Here is a 23,759-nt window from a genome sequence, read left to right as displayed (position 1 = left end):
AGTTAGGGCTTTGATAGTCAGCATTTGACAGAGCAGTTTGGCTGTGTTTGTAATGAAAATTAACATTAATATTAAACTAACTGCTGCTGTGAAGACCCCGACTCTCACAGGATTTTTTTACTGCCAAAAAGTACTTTTCTGTACTGTAAAGTGTTGTCAGCATTCAGGATATAAATTCTTCGTCACCATGTCATTGTTCCACAATGCAGTGCAGTAGTGTTTGATTCTGCTTTACCACAACATTGTACAAATAGAAACCTGAGCATGTAGCAAAATAAGATTAAAAAGTGCCACACACTCTTGGGAAAAAGGCACTATATTTTCACGGTCACCCCTAATGCCACTGTTGTGGTAATCTCAAGGGTGTGTCTTTTGTTAGGGAGCTTAATTGTACCATATTCCATTGCAGTTCTGTTTTTTCAGACTCCACATATCCTGTTCTGACACTAGACTTTTAAATTTTCTTTTTCAGTTTTAAAAAATGTGATGATTATATTACAAATATGTGCCTTTTCACTGGGGAAAAATCTTTTCAAGGTACACAGTTGGACATTAAGATCATTGCTGTACCTTTAAGGATACATTTACATTGTATCTTGATGAACAAAAATGTACATATTCATTACCATTTTTCTGACAGTGTTGAATCCCAAAATAAAAAGAATCCCATACACTTACACTATGTGTTTAAGCATTAAAAAGGCTATTTCACTGTCTTTCCACTTTGTCAGAGTAAACTTGAATTACATTTCAATCCCAATCGTACTTGAGACTTAAAAACAGGGAAATTCTCCAAATTCAAGCAGGTGGTCTGTGGATCTTCTTCCAGAATCATTTTAGAGATTTTCTGAGACTTGGATTCTTGCTTTCTGGTGATTTTTTTACATTAGATAGTAAGCCTACAGCAAATACTTTAAACACAAAAAACATGCAATTTGGCTTTCATCAGAGGATCTCAAACAAGGTTGTCGACAGGTCTGGCCACGTTGTTGTTAAGACTTTGGTCAGGTTGTAGGCAAAGGGCGGCAAAGAGGGCAATGAATAATTGGCACTTCCCAGAGAATAATGACTCATGGAAATTTTATAGTATTTAGCACTGAATCTAATGATGATAAGTTAACAGGCTAAACTTAAGCTGAACCCTGTGACAGAACTAGTCATGTGACGATTCATTTGGAAGTGTATTTTCTTGCTCTGAATGAATGATGCTTAGCTAGCTATTTGTAGACTAACTGTAAATTCACTTTATTTAGAGCTTGTCTGTCTCTGGTAATTAACTGTTTCATATTTGTCTAATGTGGTTCTTAAGTAACAAGCATCCAATTTTGAGTTGATTTCTAGGTACTTGGGGAAGGCTGCTCTTCAAATAAGGTGTTTAAAATCAGGTTTATGATTTATTTGATGACTAGCAGGCCCTCTCAGCTACTGGGTCGCATAAACACTAATGCCACAGGAATAGAATCATATTTCTACAATTAAGGAATGGTTTGGTTTGAATGCATAAATATATAGTTAAATATATTGCCATATACCAGGAAAATATGTCTGTGGATTGATGCTGACAGAATTTATTTTGCTCTTACTTACTTTATTATACCACGTTATCACATTATTTCACCTCTCTGACTTTCTGAGAAAATTGGAGGTTTTTCTTGTAGTGGGGAGTTTGCAGCTCTGTTGAACTTTAAGGGGGTCAGGAACTGAATGATCGGTGTCATCTGGGCTCAGCGGAGGGGCAGTTTAGAGGTCAAAAGTCAACTAACAGGTCATGTTTCAGACACAAAGCGTTCTGTTCTTTACACATACTTCACAGGCCACTTGTAAACAACAGTCATTTTTGCTTTCTGTATTTTGTTATGCAGTGTCTGTTATGTATGCTCTGCCTTAAAGTACCAGTGAACTCAGATTAAGATGTTAAAAATGTTGGTATAATATTATAATTAAGTATTATATTAGACATCCAGCTAAGTTTGAATAAGAAAAAGAAACAAGACAGAAACATAACGCAACACGACTTAAAAATAGCTTATTAGACCGTAGCCTTGCGAGGCCAGATGCGATCTCATAACAAGAATACATGCCTGGGGATGACTTTTTAAACTTTTGGTGCTGGATTGCGGCAAAATCAGTCACTAGCATGCTTTTGCTCCCTCTAAAACCCCGCCTCTAAATTTCTTTATTCCATGCTCTTTTAACATCTGGAATACAATGATAACACAAGCCAAACAAGCCTTTTTTCCTTTGCAAGGGGAAATGTTTATTTTTACCACAAGTAATGTGTTCTCTGCACATTCATTTTAGTTTAATTTAATTAAGTTTAAACTTTTCAGTAATGCTGACTTACATTACATGCATGGGATAACAACAGGCTTGTTCAATTGACAACGTCGAAGAATGCAACATTTTTGATATGTTGAATTGGTTTAGAAAATTCACACTCAGTGTGTGTCCACTCTAATAATTCTACATTCCCATTCACATTTAGTCCACAATTTTTTATTGTCCCCAGACATTTTTGTTACAAGATTACATGTGGCCCCGCAAAACTAATTACATCTGTCCGAGAACTGTCTGAGTGTGGTCCTGATATTCTGATTTCTGATGAGCACACGGGATTGACAGTCTAGTCCAACACTCCCAGCCTGCTGCTGCTGCTGAAATAGAACTATACACAGTAACACGAGCAAAAAGAAATAAGGGAAACAGGTTCCACGTATGCAGGTCATGCTGTAGACTATTGCCATAATGTCTATGGCTCACTTAAAAATGTTATCCAGCTTTTATTTATCGACATCTTAAATATGGGTATGTTCTTAATCGTGTACTGCTCAATGTGCATCAAGCGAAAGCTGGCGTGGCTGATTGGCCTAACAAATGGATGATTGAACGCCCTTGGTAGTTCACTTATGCTTGCTAGGTTGGCTTTTGTTCGTTGTTAACTTTCTCACAGTAGGTTTCACCAACTTGAACCAAGAGAAGGAGATGGCTGAGAAGATTTTTTTCAGAATATAAAAAATACACACACACACACACATACATACATACATACATATACATATATATATATATATATATATATATATATATATATATATATATATATATATATATATATATATATGTCTGCGTGTGTGTGTGTGTTTTGGGAGGAAATGATGGTGTGGGTATTCTCTGTGTCTCCTTCTCTTAAACCTATTCAGTATCACCATCTGAAGTCAACTGAATATCAACCCGAACCTGAAACAAAAGTCCAAATGATATCAAGACCGAGACTAGACCATTAATTTATGATCCTGAGACTGAAAGCAGACTCAAGTACAACAACACTAGTATCGTGCTGTAATATTTTTTGCCATATGGCCCACCCCTAGTTTCCTGGCGCTTTTATCTTTGACAGTTTTTCTACAGTACTGAGTGTTCTTCTGTCTTTCTGTCCTTTTCTTTTTTTGTCTGTTAGTTTGTTTATATGCTTGTGTGTGATTTGTAATGTCCATGCTGTTGTCTGAGCAGGCGGAGATTCCTGTGTTCACTCCTAGCACTGATCCTTTAACAATCCAGTAGCAGTGTTTGTCTCTCAAACCACCTAGAAATTCTAGTCTGAGTCAAGATGACAGCATGTTCCCCTCTTTTAATTAGACACTTGGTTTATACACCCTCCCTCAACCTGTCCCCCACTGTGGTCAGGAAAAGACCAATTATGGCTAGACAGCGGGATAGATATGTCTGTTTTTAGCCCTTGAGATCACCTGAAGCTTTGAAGGATGCAGGTGGACAGTTGTGTCTGCTGCATAAATGATGGGCCTGGCACTGAAATTTGTCTCTGGCTGGAGATGAAATACATGTTTACGTGGTTGAAAATTCACACTATGCTCCATCAGGTTTGCAGCTGTAGTACAAGAAGAAGAGTCATTAGGCCACGCTGCTGAAAACAGAAGAAAGGACACGCAGCTGAGTGAGCAAGATTTTGGCCGCTTATTTTTCCAGTTAATGTTCTACCTGTTGACTTTAGTGTTTGCCTGGTTGCCTCTTTCTAGCCCCAAGTGATCACTGCAGTCGAACTGATTTCAACAGAAACAGAGTTGAAATGTCAGAATTCCCCCTTCTGCCAAATGAAAACAAAACTAGGAGCAGACAAGAGATTAGTTGTTTGTGTTCCAGAGAAATGTAGCGTATCATAAAAAGTACTGTTGTTTATCCATCTCCTCTCTCTCCCTTTTGCTTTCTCTCATGTCCCCAACACTTCCTAAGTTATCAGTTGTAGAGGAATTTGTCTGCGTGCGTGTGTGGTGGCCTCTGTTGGAGTTGGCTATAAATAAACTCACAGAAGCAGATAGACAGACTTCTATCACAGGGCAGTGTTGAAATACTCTACTGTAGGAAGAAAACCTTGTATCTCCATTATTTTTGTTGTTTTCCAGGTTTTGGCACAATTTGAAAATACCTCTTGCTCTTTATATAGTGTGTAAATTTCATGATGAATGGACCAAAATATATATATTGTGTGTGTGTGTGTGTGTGTGTGTGTGTGTATATATATTCTCTGTTTTATACTGTAAAACATTAGGTCATGAAAAGATACAAATACGTACTTTTGCACTGGGGAAAAACCTATTTTAGGTACACAACTGGACATTAAAACCACTGTTGTACCTTTGAGGGAACATTTACATTGTTTGTACCTTGATGAACGAAAAATGTACATCACAGAACCTTTATTTCTGACAGTGTAGGGCTGCACGATAAAATGTATTTTTATCACTATTGCAATATGAGTTTCCACAATAAACACGGTGATAAGAGCTGCAAAGCCAGAACTGATCACTACATTGCTGGCACAAACAATTAGAAGCCTGGTGAGTGTTTCTCTGTGTTTATTTGTGTAGCCTTTATATAAGGAGCTGTTGAGGTCATTCTGGCTATTTCTCAGCCTTTCAGTGCACAAAAAAATCTGCTTGCAGTTCTGATGTAAGAAGCAGTTAGTATTTATTTTTATTTTGCACAATAGTCAATAGTTTTCAATCACGTCCAGTCAGAAGCACACTACTTTAATAAGAATTTATCGCTTCTCATATTATCATCATGATATCCGATATGCTGTCCCATTTTATGTCAGTATTGGACAGCCTGAATGAATAGGAAAATTTAAAATATCCTGTCAAACCTGTGTATCTCCCTTTATTTTAAAAATTGTACTTTTGTCCATGCATTGTGAAATCAAAATAATTTCGAACCAAATCTTGTTGTTGTTAACTTATCTTAAAAGTTAAGAAAGTTACGTTGTCTTTTGTAAATGTGCCATTTTGTAAATACATGGTTTTTTTTGACAGTGACGATGTGTTATATTTAAACTGACAACTAATCACTACTGATTCATCAAGAAGGTACATTTTAATGAATGTATTTTTTAAACGTATGGTTGATTTGTTAGCTTAAATGTGACCTGTGTGAATGGATGACTTTAACCCTGTTTACACCTGCTAGTTTCATGCCTCTTGAGTATTAGGGTTATGCCTGGATAGAGATTATCCATGTAAAAGTGCAGTTGTAAATGCATTCAAGATGCTTTTAAAACAGATTTAAGTCTGATTGCTCAAACCACTTCAGGAGGTCTGAGATGCATTTTAGCCAGATGTTGAATACATTTGACAACCAAAAATCCCTCCCAATACTGTGACTCCCCCCTCTGCTGTTCTGCATATGGGGTAAAAACACCCATTGGACTGCCACCACTTAACAGACCCTTCAGCAGCCCAAGCTAGTTAAAATACAGCAGCAGTTTAGTTCATCTTTACTTCACCTTGTCATAATTCACTGTCTTGCTCCTATACATAGGGTTTAATGCACATGGTTCATGAACACGATATCTACTACAAGAGGCTATTTATTCTACACATCTTCTTGTACACACTACTGTAAATACAGCGTAATAATGACGTGCAAAATTGTTATTTTCAATGTAACTGTCTTTTGAATAGAAGAGGAAGAATGCAGAACAACATAGGTGATTGGTTTTTGTATTTGTGATTATTTGCATGTTGTGCGCCATACAGAGAAAATATTTCAATCTAACTAACATGCATGTGTTTAAAATCTTATTAGGCTACAATCCATAATCAAGTCTGCAGTAGGTGTAGTGTTGCGGGTGATACTGCTGCCCTCCAAGCGGCAGACTGGAGTTTGATTCCCTGTCTGGGCAAACTCACCACACTAATAAGGGTGGATAAGACTCCTGATGTTATATTTACCCCTCTCTGTAACTTATGCATATATCTTAATACGCACACAATCTTGTCTTACATTCCTTGTGAGGTCTTCCGTAGGTTTTTAATGATTTTTGCATTACTGTAGCCAAGTAATACTACACCTACACCTAAACCTAACCTTCATGTCAGTATCCAAAAGACAATTTTTCTGCTGTTTAACTTCCTCTAAAAAAAACAATTGTGGTTAAAACAACGATGCTGAAATGAGGACCAAAATGTCCTCACTTGAGCTAAAATGTCATGTTATGCTAGCATTGTGAGGACATGTAGTCCTCACCAGTATGTACACACATGTATGTACACAATGTACACACACACGCACACACAAACAAATTTACATGAGGGTTTTTTCCGGTTAACAAGAAATACAAATTGTCTCCAGACTGCAACCTTAGGGCCATACGAGCCATCACTAATGGCTCGTATGGCCCTCGCTTTGGGTCTTACAGTGTGCATGGAGGCCACGTGCATGTGTGTGTGTGTGTGTGTGTGTGTGTGTGTTACTTAGGCTCTCACTAATTAGAAAGCAGGAATGTCATTGTGTCATTTGTATAAACAGTGCTGTAATGAGGGAGTTGGTGGGCGAGTGAGGGGAGAGGGGGTATTCTGACTAAATTCTGTAATTAACATCCACTCACCCTCCCCCAGCCCCCTCACACACACAGGAACACAGCTTTGCCCTTCTTGTCATTAGTCACATTCCATCAGGTCTTCTCAACCCAGACACAGACCACTGTCTCTCACTCTGTCTCACTCTGGCTTTCTCTCTCTCTGTCTCTCTCTCATTCACACACACACACACACACACACACACAAAACCTTTCTTTGTCCTTCGCGCAAGAGCTGCACGATATGATAAATAAGAAACATAAAATCTGATGTTGGAAAAGGTGTTAGGTATCACAGTGACAGTATGAGAAGTGATAAATTGTTATTAACATACTGCACCTCTGACTGCATGTGACAGACGTACAGACTTATTGCTGTGTAAACAGAAATCCGTTTCCTTTTTGCACATAAAAATTACAAAAGCAGCATTCATTATTATGCAAAATTTAAAAATCTATATACTAGTAGCTGTGTCAGAACTGCAGTGTGATTTTGTGCACTGTAATGCTGAATAAAGATGCAAAGTGTCACTGATGCAAAGCACTGCTCTTATAAAGATTCAGAAGCTATTTGAGTGATAACTGTGGCACTGCGCATGAGAAGTTGATCTGTTCTGTCACCGCAGCCCTTAATGCTGTGTTTACCACAAAAAACCCATATGATAACGGTAAAAATCCAATTTGTTGTGCAGCCCTACTTCCACATTTTTGTTCTCTATTAAAAGTGCAGACTGTGATTTAGTTTGAGTTATTGCATTCCGTAAGTTCACTCCGCTCACCTGTGTACACACAGTGTACTAACAGAGTTCAGTCAGTTAAGGTTTATTTGACTCCCTTCATACTCAGATCCCAGTTCGGCCTGGCCTTTCTTATGTAATCAGCTTCTGGGAATCAGCCTCCTCCTGCAGGTTCATGCTCTGAATAAGAGAACCTGTACTTTTTTTTCCTCTCATTTTCTCTGAGAGCCGGAATGAGTTAATGGTAAAGAAATACTCCCCGGATGAAGAGGAAGAGAGAAGGATTAAGAAAAAAAAGGAGTAAAGTGATGAGAGCCTCATGTTCCCTCCCCTGCCTGCTCTTAGACTGTGACAGAGGAAGAAGGTAAAGATTCAATCAAATCACCGCCACTCTCGGCTAAAACACACACACTGGACAAAGCACTTGGAAGGGTGTAATCTGATTGATGACATGGAAATTTAAGCAGAAAAGAGCCTCATGTTCACTTTTTCATTTTCCAACATTTTCACTCTCTCTTTTCAACAGTAAGGTGCATAACTGGTAAATAATGAAGGGGGTGGGGGAGGGGAACGGAACGTCATATTTGCTAATAAAGTCAGTGTTAGCTGTCTTGCTATCTAGCTTACACTGTGTAGAATGATGGTTCTGTTAATTGGAATCAACACATCGGCATAACAGTCCAGTTTATATTCTTGTGCAGTTAGTGGTCGTAGTGCTTAGTAACTTAATCAGGCTTGGAGGAGTAACACATTAGCTAAATTGTGTTTTCTTAGACTGATGGTTTTTCCAACATTGGCTTCAACTGCAAGTCCTAACAAGGATCAAGCTTCAGCCTAAAGAAACATTACTCTGTACTGCCCGCTAGCTGCCAGAAGCTGTTAATAGAACTTCTGTTGTTTTCATTAGGCCACGTCTCAGGGAAAGTGTTTTCTGTAGATTCTCCTTTCTGTCACTTAAAAAAAAAAAAAAGAGGAAAGCCATTTAGTTAGCCGTAACAAGAACATTTCTCATAATTATGGCTTTGTTCTTTGTAATAATATTATAATAATACTATATCTTACTACCTCATAATGAGATACAACCTCATATCTAATTGATTAATTATCTCATAATAGAAACAATTATTATCAGGATACTGTCTCATATTTAAGAATTAGTATCTTGTAATTATGCCTTTGTGTCTCATAATGAGACGTCATTATTGACATTCTATCTCATTATTATAACTGAATGGCTCATGATAATGAGTTAGTGTCTCTCAATTTTGATATTTCTTATGGCTTACCAACTTCAAGATGTAGTATCTCATCATGTCTTACTAAGTCATATTTATGACAGTAATCATTTTGAGGTACTATGGCCCAATTGCATTTCTTATATTTACCCCTACCCCTTGTTTTTGAGTGCCACCTTCCCCCCTTGGAACTGAGTTACAAGGGGTAGCAGTTGAAATCTTCCCCTATGAAATGGGACCCTCAAATAGAAAAGAACATTACTTCATTAACAGGCTACTAGCGCTGCTCTGTAGGAGACCCTGCCAGTCTGCAGTGATAGCAGAGGAGGGTAAGGTTCAGCTTCTCACTGCTGGGCTTTAGTTAACTTTAAGGAATCATATGGTTTCAACGAGGGGGGTGAGACAATTATTTATTATCGCCCACCCCCGATTCTTCTGTGATATAAAGCTGACGGCAGCAGTTACATTCTAGCGCTTCAGGCATTTAAGGTGGAACAAGAAATTTAGCAAGCTAGCTACCGAGACATCGGCAAACTACTAGCAACTTTTATGCTTGTTATGAAGGACCATAATACGTTGAAACGACAATAAACTTGGATAATACAGTGACTATCGTAATTTGTTAACAGAGAAAATACTCACATTTGTGGGTTTCTTTGGTCGCTCGTACAGCCATCTTGCCGGTTTTTCTTTCTTTTCCTCATAACACTCTGTTTGGAGTGTGCCTCTGAAAACCCTCAGTTTGGAGGGCCATGTAGGCCTAACACTTCGCCCTACCCATCCATCACAACAAAAATCGGGACACCCTAACCCTAGACGTGAACATGCTAGGGGTGAAATGGGATTGGGCAGTAGTCATAATTATAATGAGAATCTTTCTTCTTATTATAACTTACTAAATGGCTTCATTTTTTCCTTGTTTTTTTTAAACAGGCTTCCACAGTTTCCTGCATTCTTTCATTATTAGTAATTTAGCCTTACATTGGGGAGGATGCAGCTGCTTCTTTTCAACATTGTGTCCCCATTACGTGCCTTTTAAATTTATATATAGATGACAATTTGACTATTTAGAGAGTAGTATTGTAATGATGATAAATATATTCATTGACCTGGCCGCAGAGCACTCAATGGGAACGCCCCAGATTTGTTAAAATGCTCTCACAGCTCTCAGTGGGAAACTTTGAGACTGGTCAGTGCACTCAGCGTGCAAAGACATTTCTGTGATTTGTTAAATAATACCAATGAGCAGTTTGGTGAATAGCTGCGCCGTTTCATGCTGATGCACTACTGTATGTATGCATTTGTGTGTTTTGTGAGTGATTAATTGGTTAAGCCAAAAAATGTGACTTTGATTTATGTGTCATTAATTTGACTTGCCTTCTTTTCACCCGTGAGCTCTTTTTCTTCCTCTCTATCCTGCCTCAGTTCCCTCCTCATTTTCACGTCCTAAACTGAGTACGGTTACACACGAAGCTGGGGTCTGGCTGGCTGCTGCCTGCTGTTGCTTTTGGACTCCTAACATGGCGCGACTGACTCCAGATTTTATTGCAGTCATTGAAAGTGACAACTGTACAAGGCGGCTGCCAAATCTCGCTTGACCCGTGTCGGAGTTATGGGCGACCTTGCAAAAAATTCGCCTTAGCGGAGGAAAGAGAACCACGCACAGAGAAGCCAGTCTTTACTGTCTCTCCGGAACTTTCTGTCAGAGACACTGTCGCTTTCAGCTGCTAGGATCTCTCTCTCTCTCTCTCTTTGTTTCTCCTCCATGCTTAGCCTTTCTCTTTCTGTTTTTTTAATTCTCTATTTATGCCTTTTTCTTTGTCCCTCTGTCCCCTCTCCTCATTCATTTCAGTTTTGCGGTTTTTGTATTTTTCCTCTCTATTTTATTCCTGCTGTCATTTTTTCCTCCTTTTTCTGTCACTAATCTGTCTTTGCTTTCACTCTTTCGGTCTCTCTGTTTTCACTGTCTTACACATTTCTTTCCTTTTATTCTTTTTCTATAGTGCCGTTCTCTTTTTGTTTACTTGCCTTACCTCCCTCAGTTTCTCCCTCTATTCCGTTTCTCATTCTTTTTAACACTCATTTGGTTCATGTTCCCCTGCTCTCACTAATCTCTTAATTTTTCCTGCTCACTCTATCACTCGCTCGCTCGCTCGCTCTCTCTCTCTCTAACTCACTCGCTCTGATCTTTCACCCTTTTCACCCCTCCCCCAGTGCCACAACACTGGGATTGCCTCTCTGCACACTAGCTCTACTTGCCTCTCTTCCCTTCATCTATTCCCTGACTCTGTTCTGAATTTTTTACCAGTACTAACCTGTCTGCTGTGCCTTATCAGTCTGATAACAGCCTTCATTTCCAAATAGAAGGCCATCAATCAGAGGACTCTGACTGCCTGAACTCTGTAGTGCCATTAGGAACTAAGAATAAAGCCTGGCACTTTATCAACAGGAAAACAACAATGTTGTGGCGGAAGTCATAGATATAGAGCCAGATATGAATTAAGGTCATTATGGGAATGATAACAGTGGTGATCAGACTTTAGACATTTTTTTTCTTTTTTTTCCTCTTGGCAGTTGCTGAATGAATGTTTGGCAGCTTGCCAGATTCTACACAGCTAGGCACAGCATTCTTTCACAGATATACAGAGATTTGAGAATACGCATGCTTTCAAATGCACATTCACAAATACACATTCACTTTTAATTATTATTGGAAACATGTTTTTCTTCCTTATGCAGGTGGATTATTTTATATCTGATCTCCTCAGAAACAGCTCCTGAAAAATGAATAATGTGTACTGAATGGCTGTTTTAACTTGTGATTAAATAAATGAAGGGTCTCTCAGTTTTGCACAGAACTGTATATACGCATGCACACATGGTGACACAGTGGGGCTCTGAGTTTGGGAAAAGTCCCTTTTTTGGTTACTTAGTCTCTGCATGGAAAGTGTACCATTCACTCTGTCTCACTCTTTTATTCATTCAAATTCTCATGAGGGCGCACACACACACACACACCCACGCACCCACACACACCCACACACACACACACACACACACACACACACACACACATTCAAAATGCCCTGCTCCGTCTGCACTAGTTAATCCCATTCCATGCTGATGAGAAAGGAAGGGGGGTGGGTGAGGGGGTGAGGGTGAGGGATGGAACTGGGTGAGCAAGAAGAAGAGAGTTCCCTCCCCTCTCAGGTTCATAACACAGTGAGACAGGACAGGGCTGTTTAAAGGGTCAAGCTTAGGCTATATATCTGTACATGTCTAATGATGTGCTGTCGATATATTCTCACTTTCTCAGTACTTAAAAAGGATGTTTTTCCACTGCAAGGTCAATAACGAGCACTTACCAGTATCATCTGAAACAGGCATCAACTGAAACAGGCATCAACTAAAATAGACATCAACTAAAACAGGGGAGCAGTGGGGGATCCAGGACCTTCTAATTAATCTGTTGGACCTCCTGAAAGTCTCAAAATCCAAAATTCTTGGCTGTCCCTGAAAGTAAACTTATTATGACGTTATGCTGTCCGTCGGGGAAAAACAGATGCTTAAATACAAATTTACAGGATACATATTAAAACCTTTAAAATATACCACTATTGAAAACTTGCCCAATTTCCCAAGAGACTAGTGGAAAGAGTGAATTGTTACTCATTTCTCAAACCAAAGGCAAAAGATGAGATGTGTAAGATCTCAAATAATGTGTGAAAGAGCTTATTATCAAACTAAAAAGAGCATTTCCAGGAGAAGAATTGTTAAACCAAACATTTTGTCGCCATTGAATCTAGCATCAGCACTGCTATGGCAGGTGAGTTAGCAGCAAGCCAACGCTGGAGTAACCAGCCAACATGGGGCCCCCGAATACTGGGGGTATTTTGCACACTGCATATCATTCTAGTTTGCATTCTGGTGAACTTAATGGTTGTGTAATAGTGCTCGGAGACCTTATGTCCACCTGAATTGGGTTCAACATCAAATGTTACTGAAGACAGAGAAGAACGACCTCGAGTATCATTAGGTACTGTTGGGTACCAAACTGGAACCTTTTGTACTGGTGCCAAAGGTTCTTGTACTTTGTGTAGTGGAAAACCTCACTGAGTTGCTTGCAGAACTCACATACTTGTGCAGTTGTTAATGATTGGTGGAAGGATCTTTCATAATATACTTGAAGTGAATTTCACATGTTACTTTAATCATTAATCTTTTGCAGGAGTCTTTTAACGTTCTTTCTCTCTGTCTCTCTGTCTCTTCTAGGTTCAGTACATCGGGATGTGTGTTTGATTGAATGAGTGTGTTTATCTTTGCGGGTGTGTATGTGTGCGTGTGTGTCCAACTGTGCAGTTGATCTCTCCAGAGGGGACATGTCCCTTTAACACACAATTACCAAACAAATGGTGAGGTGATGACCAACTGTTTACTCAGTCTGTCTCTCTCTCTCTCTCTCTCTCTGCCTCTCTGCCTTGCTCTCTCTCTTTCTCTGTCTTTCTCTTCCTCTCTCTCTCTCTATGTCTCTCGCACCCACTCATTTGGTCACAGATTATTCCTTCATTTGGTCAAAACAGTGGAGCTGGTCACAGTCTATTTTTAGATAGCTTAGCTTTGCTGTTTAACAGTCTGGTTTGGAATGGTAATGGAGTTGGTGCATTTTCTCTTCAGCTGTGGTTTTGTATTTGGACATGCACTGATTTTGGTTTGCTCTTATAATTTTAACCATTTCTCTCTCTTGCTCTCTGCCCTCCTCCTCCCCTTTTTATTTTTACCCTTTCCCAGAATTGTTGCTATGCCACCCGGGATGGTGCATGTGTTATATGCTCTTCTCTCTGTCCTGATTGGCTGTGCGGTCACTTGGAGCTCCACCCACCACGGCCGTTACCCATTGTTCCTCCGCAATGACACGCACTTCGAGCACCTGGCACTGCACCCTGACCCTGTTTCTGGCCGAGTGTACCTGGGCGCTCGTGACCGCCTTTTCCAGCTGTCATCCGACCTGGTGCTGGAGTTCGAGGAGCCGACAGGGCCTGTGACAGACAGTCGTGAATGCCTGCCTCCCATTAGTGAGGCCAACTGCCCAATGGTAAGAAAGGGTGTTCTAAACATTTGATGCATCAGTTTGAAGGTGGTAACTATATACATTTTGGAACGTTATCATTTAGTGTAATCAATTATAGCAGTTCAATCTAAAAAGAGCTTAATGGATTCCTTTAATTGTCTGCGTTCCACTTGAAACACATTTGGGTTTTTGTGTAATTAATAATTCCGAAACAAACCACACAGCTCTGTCTAAACCCTGTTTAAAAATGACAAGATAATGCACTTTCATTTCATTTTTTATTCTGAACTACCCATGTCTTATTCAACTATATGGTTAAATAGATGAATAGATGAATGTTTTTTTTGTTTTGTTTTGTTTTTAATTTGTTTTTACACAATATGAAAGTACCAACTGCCTTTTATACTGTATCAAATTTCTTGACGTATGGAGCTGGTCCAAAACGACTTTTGTTAAAACCTTTTTCATCAAATTTAAGAAAGTTTCTTCCTTCTCGTGAAAAGTTACTTTTTTGGAGATAGTAGACTTTGTTCTAACAGCAATGTTATAGTGTATCATGAAAATGTCTTTGAAAATGTCTTTTAAAAGTGTTTTTATGTTATATTTTTGCCGTTTTCAGGCCCGTCAGACCAGCAACCACAACAAACTCCTGTTGGTGGACCCTTACAGCAATGAGCTGATCAGCTGCGGCAGCGTTCACCAGGGAATATGCCAGAAACGCAGCCTGGAAAACGTGGGGAAGGTGCTTTTCTCGGCCGAGAGGCCAGTGGACACACAGTACGTGGCGGCCAATGACCCGGATGTGTCCACTGTGGGGCTGGTGGTGTTAGCGGGTGGCAGTAAGCAGCCGGTGCTGTTTGTTGGTCGTGGCTACACAAGCAGCCAACCGCCCATCTCCACTCGTAACCTGGCCACTGAGCCACTCTTTTCGTACGAGGAAACGGCCAAGCTGGCTGTAGCTGGGCGACTTTCGGAGTATGACCATCATTTCGTTGCCTCATTTGCGCACCGCACCCACGTCTACTTCCTGTTCTACCGCAGAGACCTCAAGTTGCCGTCACGTGAATACCGCACATATATTTCCCGCGTGTGCCTGGACGACTCTGCTTACTATTCCTACGTGGAGGTCCCATTGAGCTGCCGTTCAGCGGCGGCAAAGAACTACAACCTCCTGCAGGCTGTGCGAGTGGGCAAGTCACAGAGAGAGGGGGCAGAGGAGGAGGAGATCCTACTGGGGGTTTTCTCCACCCGCTTGACCTCATCCAGCAAACCTAGCGAGGAGTCAGCCCTGTGCATGTTCTCCCTGCGTGAGCTGGACAGACGCATAAACGCCACCCGTGACCTCTGCTACACGAAAGAGGGCCGTGCAGATGGGCATGAGGCTGCCTACATCGAGTATGAAGTCAAATCAAACTGTGCCAATCTGCCAGAGGTGAGTGACAACTGCTGGACACCAGTCATGTCTTAGCTGAAATGAGTGGTGTTTTAGTTTTTGGGTTTTATAAATTAATTTATTTGAATATAATGACTAACCAAATACAAATGAGGCCAGTTTTTTCCATGAGGCCATTGTTTTCTATTTTTTAAATTATACCATAAAATACAGATTCTGGCCCTGTAGGTGTCTTTTTTTAAGTAGCAGTAATTGGACATATCAACCAGTATCCTGTTTGTGACATCCATTCACAATAAATTCAATTACACATTTTTTTATTTAAAAATTGGCTGAAAACTGAACAAATTTTTTTTGTTTGTTTGTTTGTTTTTTTTTAAATATAATTTGGGATTTTTAATGTGTGCTTTTGAATTCACACATTCAATTTTAAAAAAGTAATGAGGAAAAACATTGTTGATCAAATCTGCTTTCAGTAGGTTAAACCAGAGCCGATAATACATAAAGACAGTTTACATGAAATAAACTTAAATATTATTACAGTCTTTAGGCTACAGTGAGTGCTACAAATTCCAACATCCTCGACAACAGAGAATGGTTGGTCATCTGTCATTTATGAATTTTCTTATCATTTGAGATACTGTGAAAGATGGCATTGGAGTAAACAGGGCTCCTCTTTCTGCTGCTGTTTTGCTGTGTTCTACACATCAAGCAGCATGTCGTGCTTTTTAGTATTATCAGACCTGTGGTGGAGCAATTATTGTTTGTTGTACCTTCTCTTGATAGTTGACAGGAACAGTGACAACAAATCTCTTGTCTAATGGCCCTCACAGGAACCATAAAATAGTTCCACATGGCTGAAATTTTCACTGTTGATCTGCTGTAACTCAAGCTGTTTGAACACATCTTTGCCTTTGCTGGTGTTGTGCAAAATTCCAACTCCCTGGCAGAATTTTATTATGCAGACATTATGCAGGCATATGGACGCTACAGATTACACTTGTGATTTCAGGTATGGACAAAGAAATAAACGAAATTGTGTGTGCAGTCAGTGTTATCCATATGCCTGTATGACGCACATGCATGTGAAGGGGAGTCAGAGTCTGTATCCTTCAGCTCGTCAACAAATGTATGTGTACAGCTGTTCATCCAGGGGCTCAAAGCACGTTTTGTGTTTACGACAGTGGTCTTAATTACACACTGCAACTGAGACCCTAAGAGCAAAAAATATTCATATAGCTTAATGCTGCTTTAGAAAAATTGCAGACTGAACTGATACTGAAATACTGCTGTAAATTGAACTTGGTCAGCACCCTAAAAAAATGACAGGATTTTTTTTTGTATTACTTTACTAACATCACTGTTTACAGATTCTGGTCCTGTAGATGTCTTTTTAATTGACTGCTCCTAAGTAGCAGTGATCGGACATATCTACCAGTATCCTTTTTGCAACATCCATTCACAGTAAATTGTGATGCTAAATCCTCTTTCAGCACAGAATCCAGGACGGAGTGAGCAAACTGAGCCATTGAGTTGAATTAAAGTAATGAATCCAATAGTCCTTAGTGCTAAAGTAATTACACTGAGGTGAAATGGATTATATTGGATGTGTTTTATGGTTTGTTTTACAGTGCCTCTGTTGCTTTGGGAATGTGGGGAGGGCACAGATGGGACCAGTCCCTGCTCAGTAGGGGGGAATTGATCCTCTATATAGTTAAAGTTGCCCCCTAAAGGTCATGATACAAGAGTTGACCCCTGATGTCTCAGCATTCCCTGCACTTTGGCCCGGGGCAGTGCGAGTGGACAGGCCTGTGGACGTTTAAATAGGGCCTCCTGTGATCGATATTCAGAAATGTCCTTTATTCAGTAGGAGGGGTTACACTGATGCTCCAAAGATAGGAATCTCCACCTGAAACAGAGACTGGGTGAGATAAAGAAGAGGTCAAGAGAGGGAGAAAACAAACAGTTGCCCAAAACAGCTGTTTGAAAACATAAAAGGACGAACATTTTAAACATTCTAAAAGATTTTGCTCTAAATCCGTGTCGTTTCTAATATGTGTAGGATCTCTTTGTTTGAATGCCTGACCTGTGTCTGTGAACACACGCTAGAGGGAACGGGCAGTGTGCTGGTGCCAGATGACCCTGGACTGGTGGATTGTAAAAGCAGAAACAAATCTCTCTAAAGTCTTTTAGAGCCTTTGAACGTCAAGGCCAGATGCCTACCATAGCTCTGTCTGCAGCCTCCTGCCCGAGCACTGTAAATCTCTGGCACAAGGAAGGAGGAGAGAATAATTGATAGCAGAGAAAAGGAGAAAATAGAGAGAAGCACAAATGCTCAGTCTTTTTGTGTTCTTGTGAATTTCATGATCACTTGTATTGTTTGATTTAGGGATATACACCAATCAGACATAACATTATGACCACCTCCTTGTTTCTACGCTCATTGTCCATTTTATCAGCTCCACTTACTATATAGGTGCACTTTGTAGTTCTACAATTACAGACTGTAGTCCATCTGTTTCTCTGCATACTTTGTTAGCCCCCTTTTACCCTGTTGTTCAGTGGTCAGGACCCCATGGACCCTCACAGAGCAGGTACTATTTGGGTGGTGCATCATTCTCAGCACTGCAGTAACACTGATGTGGTGGTGGTGTGTTAGTGTGTGTTGTGCTGGTATGAGTGGAGCAGACACAGCAGTGCTGCTGGAGTTTTTAAACACTGTGTCCACTTACTGTCCACTCTATTAGACACTCCTACCTTGTCAGTCCACCTTGTAGATGTAAAGTCAGAGACGATAGCTCATCTGCTGCTGCACAGTTTGTGTTGGTCATCCTCTAGTCCTTCATCAGAGGTCACAGGACTCTGTTGGCTGGATATTTTTGGTTGGTGGACTATTCTCAGTCCAGCAGTGACACTGAGGTGTTTAAAAACTCCAGCAGCGCTGCTGTGTTTGATCTACTCGTACCAGCGCAACACACACTAACACACCACCACCAGGTCAGTGTTACTGCAGTGCTGAGAATGATGCACCACCCAAATAGTACCTGCTCTGTGGGGGTCCATGGGGTCCTGACCACTGAAGACCACAGGGTAAAGGGGGGCTAACAAAGTATGCAGAGAAACAGATGGTCTACAGTAGTAATTGAAGAACTACAAAAAAACATTAAATGAAACAAAGCAAAGCAAAATAAACGGGTTGGATGAAAAAGAACAACATTGTACATAATTTCAAACTCACACTTTAAATAAATGACCCTTTTTACAGTGTGTACTATGGCTGCAAGTATAGATATACCAAGTACAAAATAACTAACAATATATTAAAACGCATTAGTGAATCATTTATTGATTGATTGGCCTGCAAATGACTTGAAGAAAATGACTTACGTTTGTTTTACCATGTGATTGCCAAGGGTATTCAAGTACTCGCCTTATCATCTGAGACGGCAGTATTCCAATACTGAAATCACTATTTAGCTGTTTGTTACATTTCATCAGGGAAGGATGGAGAAAATATACAGGTCAACATGATATGTGAAGTAAAGACACCGTGTAGAAGACTGAGTACTCATTAGCATCCAACTTTGTACCCGTTAGCTCTAGTTTTAGCTCATTAGTTCATCTTGAGAGGAAGACGCCATTTCTCATCCACGTAAATCAGTGATAGCACCTCAAAAGTTAATCCTAAAGCCCTGCGTTGAATTTGGCTTTTTTCCCTGTTGTTTTTGTTTTTTGTTTTTTTTTTTTAAGGCCAATTTTGTGAAAAAAATTAACAAACAATATTTTGTGCCACCCTAGCTTGTACTAAATAATATGTGACCAGACCACCCAACATCTCCCTTATCAGTCTGTTTCATTCTGTGCCTCCCCCAGAACACTCTGAACGCTTACCCCTGCGGTTCTGACCACACCCCCAGCCCAATGGCCAGCCGGTTGGCAGTGGAGGTTGAGCCCATACTGGACAGTCCATCGGCCCGGCTTACTGCAGTGGCTGTGAGCGTGCGGGCGGGGCACACCATCGCCTTTCTTGGAGACTCCAAGGGAAATTTACACAAGGTGACTTTCTCTGCTTACTTTCCTTCGCTGAATTTGATTTATTTTTCTTTCTTTGTCCCCTCTTATCCTGTTTGCCCTCCTTTTAAATTCTGTCACGGCACAAGTGTTTGTTTTACATTGGTTTCTGTAATAGATGTTTTCCTTCTCTAGTTTATTTGACCGCAGTTATTTTCAAGCATTTATAAAAAATGTGAATGAAGAAAGACGGTGGTTTGGGTGTAAGTCGTGTTCAGCTATACAGACAAGAAATTTGATTGCTAGGAGTTACCCTTGAGAACGCACACATGCATTAATGCAAGGGCTGCGCGATATGGACACAATAGTATTGTGATTATTTTGATGCATATTGCGATTGCAGTATGCCTCGCAATATATTAAAAAATATCATAATATCGGCTATCGATATATCGATATTGCAAAGACTAGTATCACTATAACACCTAACAAATGATATATTACACAGCCCTAATGGCCAAATCCACAGCTCTAATGCCCAATTTCAGTCACCCTCTTTTGCAATCCAGGTGAAGTCTTTCTCTCTGTCTAAAAACATGCCTACACAAACTAGATGGGGGCAAAATGCCTTGAACTCCTTTCCCACAGCTCTGAGTTACAAGTTCCAGCTATACTCTCTCTTCTGTCTCTCGCTCTTGCTCTCTGTCTCTCTCTCTCTCTCTCTCTCTGCCTCTAGCTCTGCCTCTCTCTGTCTCTCTCTCTCTCTCTCTCTCTGTTTCTCATTTTCTCTAATCTCTTGCCAAGAGGCCTGTGCTGGTCTAAAATAGTGGCAGCCTGGATTAGGAAGACCTCTGCAGCCCTCTCAGCCGATCCAGAAATATTATTAGGATCAGCCGTATGTCAGGTGGCTAATGCATCCTTATAGATTACTCTCTTTGTGTTTACTCGGCCGGCCTTGCACTTTACAGCCTTTCCTCTAATCTCCTCTCCTACTAGTTACAATTATCCCCCCTGTATGAAATCCACAACATTTTAAGGCACTTCTTATTTGCTCGTGTTGTAGTGACAGAAGTAGTCTAGAGTTCTGTGAGCTAGAGTGAATAGAGAAGTGCAGTGAATGTAGATCAGCATCCCTGGCTGACTTGCGATGCAGGTATTATTAGATGTACATTGTGAAATTGTTTTCAAAGTTTCTTTGAGAGAAAAATGCAATGGCTGAATCCACAATGTTTCTTTGTTAGACACACTGCACTGTTTATATTCAGTAGCTATTATTTTAAGACCTACGTCCTGCACTTTGTAGGGAGACGAGAGCCATTTGAGATTCTGCCTAAAATAGTTCATGGCAGCGTTGTGTCACCTGGCCTGAATACTGCGTGCTGATTTGCTAAACGGATTTATCAGGTCCTGGTCAAGAACAGCGCTGGCGTTTGACCATTTCTGCAGTAAAACATGAACTTGCAATGCCTTGACAATGGACAATAACTAATTTTGTGACAAAATATATTTAGGGTTCAGAATGTGCTACTAAGTACTACATTTTTCAACAAATATCTTTGTCATTAAAGTGCATTCCTTTGTTTAAAGAATAGATTTTGCCTAAATAAGGATTTGACAGTTCTAAACTATTTTTAAATGCACATATTGCACATATTAAAACTGAGTGCTGACATCACATCAAGGGCATAAAATGCATGGGGTGTGGCATTATCTTCAAGGTAGTAATGTCATAAATACTGTCGACAATACTTACATGTGATGCTTTTTTCTTTTGTATAAATCTGCTTAGTCTTTAAAATGTTAAGATGTATGCTAAGAAAACACGACGCTTATTATTAAAATATTTTGAAAATCTATTTTGATATCCTAAAACGTTTCCAAGCACTTTATTAGGTTGTACACCAATCATTCATGCAATTATTTAATCAGCCAATCATGTGGCAGCAGTGCAGTGTATAAAATAATGCAGATACGGGCCAGCAACTTTAGGTCATGTTCACATTAACCATCAGAATGGGGAAAATATACAATACAATCTCAGTGATTTTGACTATAGGTTGATTGTTGGTGCCAGATGGGCTGGTTTGAGTATTTCTATAACTGCTGATCTCCTGGGATTTTCACACACAACAGTATTATTGAGAATGTTTTATAACAGTTTATTGAGAATGGCGCAATAAATAAAAAAAAAAAACATCTAGTGGGCAACAGTTCTACAGCCGGAAACTCCTTGTTGAAGAGAGACATCAATCGAGAATGGCCAGACTATTTTGAGCTGACAGAAAGTCTACGGTAATTTGGATAACCGCTTTGTACAATTGTAGTGAACAGAAAACTGTCTCAGAATGCATAACATGTTGAACCTTGAGGTGGATGGGCTACAATAGTAGAAGACCAAGTGGGGTTCCACTTTTGTCAGCCAAGAACAGAAAGCTGAGGCTACAGTGGGCACAGGCTCACCAAAACTGTCTGTGTGAGTATTGTTCCTAACAATATGCATGCCTTCATGACCACATTTTGCCCATCTTCTCATGGCTACGTCCAGCATGATAATGCACCACGTCACAAAGCAAAAGTTCAGTGTTCTTCAGTGGCCTTCTATTGGATAGCACATCCCTGAGATGTGGAAGAACAGGGGATTTGCAGCATGAAAGTGCACCTGAAAAATCTTCAGGAATTTCCAGGGAAATTTCCAGGAGTTTCCAACATCTTGTGTCAAACATGCCATGAAGAAATGAGGCTGTTTTCAGGGCAAAGGGAGGACCTACCCAGTAGTAGTATAGTGTTCCTAATAAAGTGCTTGGATTGTGTATATTGTAACTGAAAGGAATTTTTGACTACTTCAGGCTTCAGGTGATTTAGAAATTTTTATTTATGGTTTGATTTTTTTTGTTAGCTACTGGATGCAGAAGAAAGCCTGATATTTAATGTTAGCCTACTCTTAGGAAGCAGAATATCGTATTGCAGCTCTCTAACTGCAGGCTGAAAAAAGTCACAAAGGGACAGTCATGCAGCATTTATGTGTTTGTTTATGTCTGCGTATGTGTATGTGTGAGTTTACACAGAGTTATGTGAAATGTTCACTTCTCTTTCCCGGCCTTGTTTTGAGGATATCTCCTCCTGATCACTGGCGTGGGACACTTGCAGCATTGTTGAGAGAGCGAGAGTAAGAAGAAGGCAGTGTGATGCGTTTTTCTTCCTATTTTAAAGAAATCCCGAACAATTACATTGCAAAAAGAGAAGTGCTGCAGCAGCCTTGACACATATTACTATAATGTCTCCACATTTCGTGCTGAATTCTGCCTGGTGTATGTGTGTGTTTGTGACTAGTCTCTTTGTAAAGTGGATTCAGTACAGATGTCTCTCACTGGTATCACTGTGGAGACGGGACACACAGCATTCCTTTGTCAAAATGACAACTTCTCACATTATTAAAACTGGGTGACATCACAAGCCAGATGAGAATAGTCATATTGATGCTGTCTCTGGCCAGCAGTGCATGTGTTCAGTAGTTTGTGTGTATGAAAATATATAGTGACACTAATGGTGAATACTAAAGGCAGTCTTTTGGGTTCGAGGTCTAGGAGGGATCTGTATATCTGTATCGATACAACTGAGTTGTATGCAGGTCTGATCACCTACCTTTTCTTGCTGCACTTGATTTCTCTCCCACTTCTCTCCCACTTGCAGCACCACCTAGCTCGATCAGCTGCACCAGACAGCGGTCTCGGGGGTTTATATCCTCAAAACAAGCCAAGGACCATCTGATATTGATGGCATGAATGATTTGTAATGTCTACCAAATGGCTGTTGATAAAAGCATTAGTATATGGGACAATGAGATTTTATATATATATATATATATATATATATATATATATATATATATATATATATATATATATAATACACACACTGCACTTACACTGCAGACTCCTTACATGCATTTGGTGATTATGTATAAATAAGGTCACAACTGAAATAAGCCAGATATATTTTTGCGTTTTTTCTTCCGCACAATTCAATTTACTTTAGTACAAATAAGCTAATAAAATAAACGATGATGGTAATAAATAATGTGTTTTAAACCTGTTTAAAAAACGATGGTTTAATGTAGTGGTGTACATTTTGCAGTTTTCTTTATCACTCAGTGGTCTCTATGTGTAATTTATACCTGTTCACTTCTTGTGGCACTCATAAGCTGTATGTACGTGTGTGTTTTCCAGGTGTTTCTGGGTCCTGATGGTGAGGTGGAGGAATACGCCATTATCCCCATCCAGCCTAACGCACCAATCAGCAGTGAGCTGACTCTTGACCAATCAGAGGAGCACCTGTACATCATGACCAGCACTAAGGTAACTAAGTTGCAGTTTGTCGGGTCCTTCTTTGCTGAAATTCCTCCATTAGCAATATGTTGAGGATGAAAGACTCAAAGAATTAATTT

General features: G+C 40.0%; 1 protein-coding gene across 6 annotated transcripts in view; it reads left to right on the top strand.

The window, feature by feature from the left end:
- Window positions 1–23,759, top strand: part of plxnb1b (plexin b1b) — a 111,589-nt gene that overhangs the window by 56,509 nt on the left and 31,321 nt on the right. For 5 of the 6 annotated variants that reach the window (XM_036571058.1, XM_036571061.1, XM_036571055.1 and 2 more), the window contains 5 exons: window positions 13,116–13,255; window positions 13,632–13,935; window positions 14,531–15,343; window positions 19,178–19,360; window positions 23,542–23,670. In XM_036571058.1, coding sequence (XP_036426951.1) covers window positions 13,642–13,935; window positions 14,531–15,343; window positions 19,178–19,360; window positions 23,542–23,670 — 1,419 coding nt within the window. In that variant the 5' untranslated portion in view covers window positions 13,116–13,255; window positions 13,632–13,641. Of the gene's footprint in view, window positions 1–7,651; window positions 7,973–13,115; window positions 13,256–13,631; window positions 13,936–14,530; window positions 15,344–19,177; window positions 19,361–23,541; window positions 23,671–23,759 lie in introns of those variants that run through there. The other variant, XM_036571059.1, reaches the window with a different exon arrangement.

This window comes from Colossoma macropomum, unplaced genomic scaffold (genome assembly GCF_904425465.1).
Source record: "Colossoma macropomum unplaced genomic scaffold, Colossoma_macropomum, whole genome shotgun sequence".
NCBI classification, from domain to species: domain Eukaryota; kingdom Metazoa; phylum Chordata; class Actinopteri; order Characiformes; family Serrasalmidae; genus Colossoma; species Colossoma macropomum.
This window is presented reverse-complemented; position numbering and strand designations above follow the sequence as displayed.